Here is a 12,564-nt window from a genome sequence, read left to right on the forward strand (position 1 = left end):
TGACTGGGCTCGACACAGCTCACTGACAACTTGCAAATAATTGTAGTTTAATGGACCATAGCAGTGTTTTTGCATGTTTAGCCCATTTACTACACTTTGCTTGTACCTTACTCTACATAACTGCTGACTATTTATCAAAGCATACCATACTTTCCTAGTTTCCTTTTTAATCCAAACCTTGAGGTGATAAACCAATCATAAAATTCTCTGCTGCTCTGGCTAACATTTGTACCATGGGTTTAGAAGTCACAGACTTTTGAAATTAGTTCAAAAAAACAGTCTTTTCCACAGGGACTTTTTTTTTTTTTTTTTTTTAGCATAAACACAGATCGTGTTGTGTGGGTTTCTGAGAGTGACAGATGCTGTTGATAAATGATGAAAATAAATGTCCCACTTGGTTGTTAGCCCAGCCTCATCATCATCGCATTTTAAAGCAAAATGAGACAAAATCCACATCAGCATTTTCACAAAGCCCATGTTTACTCATTATTTATCCTCTGAGTGTAATTTTCTAACCAAATTGCACATGAATTCAATGCTGTGAGGCAGGTACTTTGAAGTCTTGGTTGTTGGAGATTCCCACCAGTATGTGAGCACATGAGCAGACGTGTAGACTTTTCACATCAGTGCAGGCATTACATTTTTAGGCTCTAAATTACTATGCACCGATAAAGTAACTGTCAGAAATAAACCCTGGCAGGATGTTCACTGTGCTGGATTACCTGTCTCAAGCGAGTTTCAAGTATGTGCAAGTACATTTTTGCACCATACTGAAATGAATGGCTGCCTAGAAGGTAGGAAGAAGGCATTCAAACAAGACTGCATTTATCAACTAACACCTGGTCACTTCTTATACCAGTGCTCCATGCTCAACATAGCCACTCAAAATTTAACTGGAAAGTAAACTAGTTTCTGAGGTAAACACATCCACAGTCCTCAATTATTAAGACACATACTTCAAATGAAATCATGTTGTCAGAATGTGTGAAAAAACACCAAAATACAGCTTGTTAAAAAAAAAATCCCAGGGCAGCATGCCTTCAGGCCCTCTAGTTGGCTTGTTTTTCTTTTTAACTCAATGTCCTAAAGGAAAACTGTACTGCTACTTGCTCTGTGTCGCTAAGCAACCAAGAATAAGATATTTCTTCAACTTTTAATTGATGTGACGTGTGAATGCCATTTTATAAAAGCAATATGCCACTTGAGGTGTTGTTTTATTGTGATTAGGCACTGTGTCTTAGCTTTTTATGTCTCATCACTTTATTTTGGACAAATCCATCTATAAGTCATTCCAAACTTGACTTTCCCAATTTTTTAGAATGCAGATGACAACAGCTATCCATCAGAAGCTAATACGCCCCCAGCCCTGGCCTTTGTGGTGGAGAGAGACTGCATCACCGTTCTCAACAACGAGACTGGCTTTCAGGAGAAAAACATCAGAGCCATTTGTGATGTCGGTTGCAGTACCAAGGGCAAACACAAATATGGATACATAGGTAATACCAAATATGACGTCTCGACAAAAACTGCCCCTCCCAAGAATGCACTTAACACCCACTGCAGTACAAAACAATGCAAACTGTAACATGGGTCCCATCTTTGTAACTGCCCACAGTTTAATCCTCCTGTAATCATTAAAAAAATAAAATTAATCAAGCTGTTAAACTCAAAAACTAGCCAACTGATCAAAATGAACTCCTACCACATTGTAAATTAAAATAAAACCAAACCAGCCTCCCAATAATCTGAAGCTTTTTAAAAATCGTATTGAAAAAAAACCCACATATTGATAATTTCCGATATGGCTCAATAATTTGTGATTTGATAATTTGTGAAAATGAGATAGTGTGGGTGGCCATTGTGTGACACTTAAAAAGCACTCTATGTAGGCTGGTTTACGCAGCGTTCCTAAGGTTAAAAGACTTTAATCCTCCTTTTTTCTCATAGCTAACATGGAGTACAAAACTTTACAGTTCTGTATTATTTGTCCCTCTTGTGGCGGTGAATTAAATGCTGCTTGAAAAGTAGGTTGCAGTGCAAAAAAAATAACATCAGGAGGACAAAAACACTACAGAGTCTCGTGGAGTCTTGTCAGACAATCACACTGCGATTTCATTTATATGATGCCAGTTGAAATGGTAAAGTTTATTTAATATAAAACACGTCCCTTCAGGGCAGTTGTGCACCAGTATGGGAGTGTCACCACAGGGAGTTTTACCAGTGGGTGATGGGCTTAATCATCATTATTAATTTATATATTATATCTATCTATCTATCTATCTATATATGTATATATATATATGTATATATATATATATATATATATATATATATGATGTTAGGGTTAGAAGTTCTGTATATGAAGTTCTAGGGTTATATGAAGTTCTGTACTGTAGCTTTAAGCTGCTCCTTTCCTTTCCTTTCTGCTGCTTGCAGAAATGTGGTGGAAAGATTATTTTTATGTCATTTCTGCTTTATTTGACAGTCAAAATAGAGACAGACAGGAAAGGCAGGGGAGAGAGAGGGGATGACGTGCAGCAAAGGGCCTGAGGTCGGATTTGAACCCAGGACGCTGCGGTTGTACATGGTTTGCGCTCTTATCCGGTGAGCCACTGGGGCGCCCCAATGATAATTTTTAATGTTATACTGATCATTATTATGATCAGTATAACAGGAGTCTGTGCTCATAAAGTCGGTGCTCATAAAGCTACAAAAAAGTCCTTCGGTGCAATGCAGCATCACTTGCTGTTCATTTAGATCTGTAGCTCTTCTGTGTATGTGCTGAATTCAAGCAAAACCTACAGTATGACTCAGCTTGTTCCTATTTTGAGGAGTTGTTGGCATTGACAATTATCTAGACTTATCTTGTGCTTGGCACAGCGAGCATGCACATAAGCGATTTTCTCCTGGCTCTAAGATATTTTTTGAATGTATATGGTGCCAGAATTACAATGTCAACTCAACTTGATCTACGTGATGATTTGTACAGATTGACAGATAATCTGACAGAAACGGATTGCATTTACCAGCCGTTAGTTGCTACTTTGTCTTTTCCTCCTCACACATTTAGGGTAACATCTTAATTTACCTGTCTCTGTCCTCCTGACACATGCTCCCTCTGACATTCTCTGATTACATCTTGTTCACACTGACCATAAACATCAGTATCAAGTAGTTGCTGATAATCCCCTCACCTCTCATGGTTGTACATTTAAATATGTTTGGCGCTGCTCCAGCCCCTGCTCCCACAGCTCTGAATGATAACCTTCAGGCTTATAAAAACTCTAGTTTGTTTCTCTTTGCCAATACATGCCTCTGAAATTAACTTCATCCCAAGAGGAGATTTAGAGATGAGATTGTGCTGATTCTTCTAACTGTGTTCCTTTTGTTTTGTTGCTATCTTGCCACTGGTTGATCAACTTCTCACAGGTCAGAAGGGCATCGGGTTCAAGTCAGTCTTTAAGGTCACAGACTGTCCTGAGATTCATTCCAATGGCTTCCACTTGCGCTTTGACAAGACCTGCGGTCCCATGGGATACATCCTCCCACACTGGATGGAAGATGGGAGACCTCTAGATACACAGCTGATGGGCATGAACCAGAACAGGTTAGATGAGCTGAGGAACAGTCTGTGAACACAAACACCATATTTGAAAAGTCAGATGAGTTAATGTGCATGAATACCCTGTGAAGATTTATTTTATTTATGTGTTCATTTATAATGTTTAGATTCATTTTAAACATGAAAATTGAGAAACATTAAGGACAAATGTGTCAGATGACACATTGGTGAGAGAAACTCGATTCCCACATGACATTAACATGCGTCTTGTGTACAGATTGTATCTACTTATGCTTTATGAACTATTGAATTATTACTGTTGATGATATTCACATAAAAAAAACAGCAAAATCTTGCTTGCTCCCCACTAATTCCAGGAGTATCCTTATAATCTACTGTTTCCAAGTATGTTACTATTCGAGCTGCCTGACCACTGTTGGATTAGTGTTTCTGTCTGTTGGATCTTCACAACAGTTTATTTATCTTGTGCATATAAGCATCTCAATGCATATTGGGTGCATTTACACCTGGATTGTGTTGTGTTTTTGCTCTGCCCATTACGATCCAATCACCTTGCACAGGCTGCATGTTGATTCCTGGTCAAAGGGTGTCTTGACAAAAACAGAGAAATTAATTCCTTTTTAATAAAGCTTAGTTTTTATGACTAAATGTTAGTTACATTAGAACCAGTTTTCTAACCACCTGTTGTTCTCCTCTGCTTCTCCCATCAGCTGGACCACTAAGATCTGCCTTCCTCTGCGCTCAGAGAGCCACCAGACCAGAAACCTGTTCCATGATGTTCACCCCTCCCTGCTGCTCTTCCTGCACCGCCTACGCTCCATTACCATCTACAATCAGGTAGCTCCCATACTCAAACATTTGGGCATCCACACACTCATAATGTCACTGACTCTTGCATGTGCAAATTGACAAAAACACACATGTTCATGAAGATTTGTTGTTACAACACCTGTTTCCTGTTCCTCTGTTACCTGTTGCCTCTGTCTCCCTGCAGAGCGAGAAGCGGCTTGTGACGATGACTCGCAGAGACCTGAGCCACAATGTGCTTGAGGTGGAGCACACAGAGGGGACTGAGCGCTGGCTGGTCGTGAAAGGCACGTTGCAGCCCAAGAAGGTAACACACAAACACACACACACACACACCTCGTTTTGTCCCTTTATTTTCCGGTTGACACCTGCCTATCAATTTTCACTTTATATCTATCGTGGAGACTGAATGGAATTCACTCTCGCTGTGCTCTTCTCTGACCTGTTCGCTGTGTTTGTGTTATGTAAGTGTTCCTCCTTCTACAACTGCAAGAGTGAGTGTCTCTGTCTCTCCATCTCTCTCTGCTCCTTGCCATACCTCATGAAAACTTCTTCGTTAGGCAGGCTTTATGATCCTACATCTGGGAGAAATACCTGACAAGAAAGATCCAGACACAGCCTCACACACGCATACAAACACCACTGAACCAGTTTTGATGATCTGTCAGGCTGAAATGGCCCTTTTTCCCAAGCTACAGTCTTTGTTCACCAGCTATCTTCCTTTCTCGTTCTCCCCAGAGGACGCTACTCGTTACCTGCTGTCAGGTTATGTAAGAAAAGAAATGAACCAAAAGCAGAAAAAACACATAGTTGAGAGATTCTGTGTTCCAGTTCAGATTTGAATATTTTTTCCAACTGTTGCACTGTTTATTGAACTGTCATCATGATGAGCAGCCATTTGTGTAGTAAGCCAAACCTTCAAAGCTGTTATTTCTCTGGTGAGATCAATCATTTTTCTCCTTAAGATCAAAGAGGACGTTGAGTCGACTGAGCTCGCCTTGGCCTTCCAGCTGGATAATGACAACACAGGAAGTGACATCAGATGCCAGCCTCAGCAACAGCCTGTCTTTGCCTTCCTGCCCCTTCGCAGCTTCGGCTTCCGCTTCATTGTTCAAGGTAAAGATGTACACATACATACACAACGATATGGAAATGAGAGAGCACACATGCAGGAATAAACGAATCTCGTCTCTCCTCCAGGCGACTTTGACATCCCTTCGTCTCGTGAAGATGTGGACAGAGACAGTTCATGGAACCAGTGGCTTCGATCTGAGATACCCCAGCTCTTCCTCAAGGCCATGGATGTTTTCAATGTAAGACAATGGCTACAGAGAATGTATGGGATATTTTCAGTGAGAGAACAATAAGATGAGCATGACCACAGTGGGATAACTGGGGGATCAAACAATAGTAATAAATAGTACTCAATAAATAAATAAATAGGAAATAGTAATAAGACAGAGTCATGAAAAATAGCATATAAATAAGAAAACAACTCAGAACAAAGAAGAACATACGAAGTAGAAATTAGTGAGTGTACATAAGATGTGCAAAGTAACAAGAGTAGAACTACACTAACTACACTTTGACAAAAAACATGCAAAAATATGTATAATTTGAAAACAAGACCAGTATTCAGTGTTAGAAGGAACCCTAACCCTAAAATATCAATATCTGTAACAAATGAGAAAATGTGAGAATATGAATAAAAATCTAGCAGAATTTGCAGAATGTATCAAGTAATATCGACTTACAGCACTCATAAGTTGTGGATGTTTCAGTTGTTCAGCTGTTTTCTCCTTGTTCCAGGATCACCCAGAGTTCAGCGGGCTGAAGGGTGTCTGCCACTTCCTGCAGTTTGTCCCTTTGCCTGGCGAGGTGTTAGACTTCTTCAAGCCTGTTGCCGGGCAGATTATCCAGCTGCTCAAGGGCAAGGCCTTCCTGCCTACACTCAGCTCAGGTACAGCTCACACCTGTAGTGCTGGCTGCTGGCCAGATAGCCTGTAACTTTCCAGCTGGCTTAAATGTTTTTTGTATTTTGTATTATTATTTATTTATTTTTATTATTATTTTTAATGTGGGTGTTGTATTGATGTTTGGAGCCTTGTAGTCAAATATTACAGGCCTATCTCTTCTGTGCCAATACCGGAGAAAGGAGCTTTGATCCTGTTGTATCTCATGCAGTCTGACAGACCATCAAAGTTGCATTTATATAATCTGAACTGCTTGCATGTGTTTAACAATTTGAACTTTACAGTAACTTGACCCTTTTTTTTTAGTTATGAGAAATTTGTTAAATGACCCACACGCATATAAGGTGAACATCAGTGCAGTGCCACCCAAAGAGCGACATATTCCCTTTCTTGCAAGTTTAATTTGATTTGACACACTCCACTTTGTCACATAGCAAAAGTACCTCAGTTTACACCTCTTACATTTACTACCTCAGGCTAGATTATTAACTGAAAAAATAACAGATTGATTATGAATATAGTAGTCAGTTGCAGCCCTGGTTTTATCTATGTAATGCAGTTAACTGTCATACTGTATTTAAGCCAAATACCTACTGTAGTCAGTTTTTGCACACCAGTGCCCTGTGCTTGACACAATGATTCATAATGAAACTGCAAAGTAAAACATACAGTCTCTAAGATAAACATTAAATAGTGCCAGAATGCCCAAAAAGACACCAAAATACAGCTGGTTCATCAAAGATTCCTCAGTGCTTTTTTCCTCCCTTCAGCTGGCTCTTCAGTGTCCTTATGGAAAACATTGTACAGGCCCCTGGAAATGTGTGTCTATTTTTATATTTGTTTATTCTTCTCTTTTCCCATCACCCTCACTCTGCCATGTTCTTTTCCCAGCTCAGTTTGTAAATGCAGTCTAAACTACCCTTGAGAAATTCATGCAAACAGTGGTGCTGCGTCCATATCAGCCATATTATTAGATCCTATCAGATCATCTTCACCCCTTCTCTCCGCCGTCTCTCTCCCAGATGGTTCTGTTGTGTACAAGCTGCCGTCTCAGGTGGCTGTCTGTCAGGACGCTGTGATCCGGGATGTGATTTGCGGAGATGAGCTTGACAGACACCTGTCCCTGGCCTATCTCCACCCCAATCTGCACCCTGCCCCACCCACTTCGCTGCTCACTCACCTGGGAGTCCGATACCTGAGGGGATCTGATGTTACCACGGTAACCACTGCCATGGCCAAGGAGCTAGTGCAGGGAGAAGGCATCCATGCAGGTTCGTGTGTGTGTGTGTGTGTGTGTGTGTGTGTGTGTGTTTCAGAGAGACAGAGAGAGAAAGAATTCACGGTTCAACTAGACCTTTCCCCAGGATTTATGGGCATCCAGTGCAAGACATTTGACAACATCACAAAGCACAATTGTTTATGGCTGGGTGCACTTGGGTGCTTCATGTAATGTGCACAATACTGAAGTAGTAAACACAAGAGAACACAGCTAAGAAGCATTTTTTAAAATGGGTAGTCGTTAAATAACAATAATGAAAGCATTCTCAAACAGTAGTAACTCAGCATGTTTGCTAAATGCGCAGTAGTACTGGTATGAGTAGTGGCTTTTGACTCCTGCAGTAACATTAAGCTTAATTGTGATGTATTTTTTGGGTATTTTTCAGCCACACTCAGCCACATAGTCATGTCTATCCATTCTATAATAAACAGATAATTTCTACATAATGTGTTGTCTTACACACCAACCATGTGTCTGTCTTCTAGACGGTGGCCTACGCCGGCTGGCCAGGCTTCTGGTTTGCAACTTCCGTGCTCTGGAGCATGGCTACGGAGAGGCAGACACCATCTTGCAGACCCTCAGGGATCTTCCCATAATCCCCTTGGCTGATGGACGGGTGGTGGCGCTGAGCGGAGAGGGGGTGTTCTTCCCAATGGAGGAAGCCAAGACCAAGAAAAAGAAAGCTCAGGCTCAGACTGGTAAGTAAGGAGTTAGTAAGAACTTTTTCAATGTTATGCTTTCTCATTTTTCATTATGATTGGTAGAAAAACTAGTAGCAGTAGTCACAGGACTTGTATCAGTAGTAAAGCAGTAGAAGTAAATTGGTGGATGTAGAACTGTTAGTATTACTATTTGTAGTGGTATTATTAGTCTTTGTGCCATGTACTGTTAATATTGCTGCTATTGCTCTTATTGTCTCAGTCTGTCTATATCTGCCTGTATCTGTTATATTAATGTGTGCTGCTGATTTTTCCTCATATTTATGTCTGTAGACTAGACTGTAGAGCATACTAGATATTCCCTGAGATAAATCACAGTCAGCAAAGGCAATTTCCCGTATGCCAGTGCAGTTTTTGTTTTTTCTGTCAGGCCACTTTTGAACAGGAATACAAATGGAGCCTGTGTTATTTGTCAAAGTCTACTTAACCCTCTGCGAGGACCTTCATTAAACAGCTGTCTCTGTTCTCTCAGAGGACCACACACATGCAAACACAAACACTCACATACACACACAACTTGGAGCGGAGTAGGTGTATAAAAAGCTAATGCTCTCTAAGAATAAACAGACATACATTCACTCACACCAGAGCACACACACACACACACACACACATATACAGAGTGAAGGAAACAACACTAATGTTGTGCGTCATCACGTTCACAAAAAGCACCCAAAGCAGAGATTTAGAATGGCAAGCATGAATAATTGATTTTCACACTCTGATGTAAGCATCCTGCCACTGCAGTTGGCTGGCTACACTTCAATATTAATGGAGGCTAACTGGTTTGATGTCTTTGTGAGCAACTCAGAGTGCTTATTATGTAGGACTTAACACTAGTTCTGCTTCACCTGACAATACCTCTGCACATTTTATCTCCTCACTCCAGCGCTTCACTTTGGCAGCAGAAAAATCTGTCAGTCAGAAAAATCAGGTCAGCTAACTGATCAGATTAAGCAGAAACCAACTAGTATGTTGCATTAATTCACTGATAGAGGATCAGTGTTCTCTTTTCACCAAATGATGAAGAATTGTATCAGGGTGGGTATGAGCACTTGACAGCAATAAAGACTCACTAACAAGTATCAGCCATCAAGTTGAAAAGGTAGTGTTTGTAAATAAGTTTGAAGTAGCAGTCAGCTTCCCTTTTTAACAATATTTCAGCCTTTATAAAAAATGTTTTTTGCAGGAGTTTCCCGGCCAACAAATAGCACACATCCACAGCTGACATAGATAGTAATGCAACAATACACAAAGAATAAAGATTTCAAGATATGAAAAGTGCACATTCATGATCTGTAACATCAGAATTATGCGTAGAAATAAGTACATCAGTATGATTTGAAAGTTGACAGAAAACTGTCTTAGCAGTATTGAATGTTTCAGGTCACTGAGTGTTGTTCAGTTGGCTGAGAGTCAGTCTGCTGCTGGTGGAGCCGGCACTCACTGCAGACGTCGACTTGTACTTCAGGGTGTAGTCAAGTGGACGGAGAAGTGTGTGATAGTGTTAGACAGACATCTCAGCCAAACACAGAGTTCTTATGAAATATTAAGGAGCACAGGGGTCAGTGAGGTAACAGACCCTTTCACATGGCAGTCTAAAGAAGTAGGTCACTGGAGGTTTTCCTTTTTGTTCAAGTTGTCTTTAATTTATGTATAAATTCTATATACAGGATGGTACATAAAAAGCATTTTTAATGAAGCTTCTCACAATAAAGCACACAAACAAATCCAATATTTAATATAAGGCTAGAGCTCGAGGCTTGTGTGGGTGTGTGTGTATGTATCCTTAGAAGCTGCAAGGCAACACCAGGACCATCTGCATATACTGCATTATCTTCATCAAAATAATTTCCCCTTCTAACTCATCAGTATATACACTTCTTATTCTGTTTCCAGGACCATTTTCTGCATTGTACAAGGATGTCAGCGTGGTTCATCCATCTCTGCTGAGCTGTGTTGAGCCACTGGAAAGCCAGCAGGTACGAGAGCTGCTGAGGAAGTTGGGAGTCCATGAACTGGAGCCTCACCAGCTACTAGAGCAGCACATCTACCCTGCTATCCGCAACGATCGCTGGAAGGTAACAGACATACTCACTGGGTTTAAGTTAAAGTGTTCGGATATGTTGAATGAGAAAAGCAACACATTTTGATGAAATTTCCTCAGTGTGCAAAAGTGCTTTGTTAATAAAAATATGTTGTAAATAACAACAGATGTTATCTTACCCCCTCTTTTCCTTTTGTTCACTCCCTTCCACCACAGTCCAAGCCTGAGGCAGTGGTGGTCAGCTACCTGGTATTCATCAAGCAGCATTCCTCCTCCAGCCAGGAGTACTCAGACATTGCAGTGCCCGTCCTCACCAACAGTGGCCTGCGGTGCCCAGCACAAGACAGGGTGCACTTCTCTGAAGAGTACGGCAACATGGACCTGCCCAAGAGACTTCCTGGTAAATAAGCATCCATAGTTATGGAGAAACCAATGGGTTGTCACATGATGTAACTAAGATACACACACTGAAGCACATTAACCAATGAGAAGTGTGACAGGGCAGGTCCAGCTGTTACTATAGGTGCTTTTGCTTGCCTCCCTTTGAGAGCAAGACCCCAGGGAAGAAATCCTCTGTCCCTTTTTTAATTTGCAATTCTCACAGTCTAGAACATTATAAGACATTGTAACACTTGATGTGATTATAGCAGGCTGAGACGACTATAGGCCTTGGGCTGCCTTGTTGAGCTCATTGCCTCTGTAAATTATGGGAAACAGAAGATTTGTTCCATGCTGACTGCTGTCCCCTGGGGTCTTGCTTTCAAAGGGTTGCAAGGGCAACAAGTCGGAGAAGCTTGAGCTTCTTTCTTTTTTTGTTGTTTTTGTGGTAAAGCTAGTAACATTGCTACCTACGTTCCAGATTTTGAGACCAAAGAGGGCTATGCTAATTTTGTGGACCGATCTTATTTAGGTTATAGAGTGTATTTTCCCTGCACAGGGAAGCATTTGCCCACATATAGTCCAATTGGAGACAGATTTTTTTTTCAGTGCTAATGCATTCAGCAAAAGTGATTTATTTACCTGTAGCCATCATGGTAGAGAGGTCAGAAATGTAGCCTAACAGCCACAATTGTTCTTAAATTAAAATGCTGAACCACATTAAGGGCGCATTTGGTTTTACATCAATTGTTTGTTTTCATGCTTTACATTAAGGAATAAATTAGGAGTTTGACCCATTATTCCTCCCAGTTGTTGTGGCTTGAGTGGAGAATCTGTTTTATTTATTTTGATAATATTTGGTCGAGATCTATCCATAATCCTGTGGTGTACTGAGCTTGTGAACTGTATGTGCGCTTCACTGAACAGAAGCATGTGAATTGGTGAAGATAATCTTTATGGGGTTTCCACCTGAGACCACATCTCCTGTGTGGCAGGCCTAACCTTTGTGCCGATCAGGCTCAGTGTCCAACATTATCATGTTTGCCTCAAAAAGCAAGGAAAAAAGCCTAAATTCCCAAAACAATTGTAAAGGTGTGTTTCTTCCTGTCCTCAGCTGGTATCTCCCTTTTCTTCTGGGGAAATGTGTGTGTGTGTGTGTGTGTGTGTGTGTGTGTGGTTTGTGTGTGTGTGTGTGTGTGTGTGTGTGTGTGTGTGTGTGTGGTGTGTGTGTGTGTGTGTGTGTGTGTACTCATGCACATGTGTGTGTATGTGTGTGTGAGAGTTTGCTTCCATTGTGAGTGATAACTAAAGCATGAATTGCCTGGGAGTGTTGAACAGAATAGTGGTTGTGTGTGTTGGTGTTATGTAAGAGGTAGTGGGGTAGACAACGTGTCAGAAAATGGATCAGAACGCTTGACCTGCCTCTTAAGAAGAGAGAAAAGGGAAAGCAAAAGGTGTTGACCACTGCTCTCTTCGCTGTGTTTAGGTTGCTCTGCTCTTTTTTAATCCTCATTTAAAACTGCTGCTTGTCGCAGTTGGAAATATCAATGTATTAGGGTCTGATTAATTGGGATACCTTTGGATAATTACCATAAACGATTGAAACCATAATTGAGATGTTTGGCAGCCTCTGTCTCATATCAGTTGTATTAGCACTACTAGTGTTCCTCCAAGACCATATTTTGCATAAACCTTGTTATTGTTATTGTTACTGTTTTCTTCTTTGGTCAAAGATTTTCTTTTTTGCTTTACTAAAGAGAGTAAACATGTTAGAAGTA

At 40.8% G+C, this 12,564-nt stretch overlaps 1 protein-coding gene across 2 annotated transcripts in view; it reads left to right on the forward strand.

The window, feature by feature from the left end:
- The window catches only part of LOC115377646 (protein NO VEIN), a 43,486-nt gene that overhangs the window by 15,043 nt on the left and 15,879 nt on the right, over positions 1–12,564 (forward strand). For both annotated transcript variants that reach the window (XM_030077543.1, XM_030077545.1), the window contains exons 21-31: positions 1,319–1,496; positions 3,430–3,607; positions 4,294–4,420; positions 4,578–4,697; positions 5,356–5,506; positions 5,591–5,703; positions 6,200–6,350; positions 7,386–7,634; positions 8,128–8,340; positions 10,261–10,442; positions 10,625–10,808. In XM_030077543.1, coding sequence (XP_029933403.1) covers positions 1,319–1,496; positions 3,430–3,607; positions 4,294–4,420; positions 4,578–4,697; positions 5,356–5,506; positions 5,591–5,703; positions 6,200–6,350; positions 7,386–7,634; positions 8,128–8,340; positions 10,261–10,442; positions 10,625–10,808 — 1,846 coding nt within the window. The remainder of the gene's footprint in view (positions 1–1,318; positions 1,497–3,429; positions 3,608–4,293; positions 4,421–4,577; positions 4,698–5,355; positions 5,507–5,590; positions 5,704–6,199; positions 6,351–7,385; positions 7,635–8,127; positions 8,341–10,260; positions 10,443–10,624; positions 10,809–12,564) is intronic.

This window comes from Myripristis murdjan, chromosome 19 (assembly GCF_902150065.1).
Source record: "Myripristis murdjan chromosome 19, fMyrMur1.1, whole genome shotgun sequence".
NCBI classification, from domain to species: Eukaryota; Metazoa; Chordata; class Actinopteri; order Holocentriformes; family Holocentridae; genus Myripristis; species Myripristis murdjan.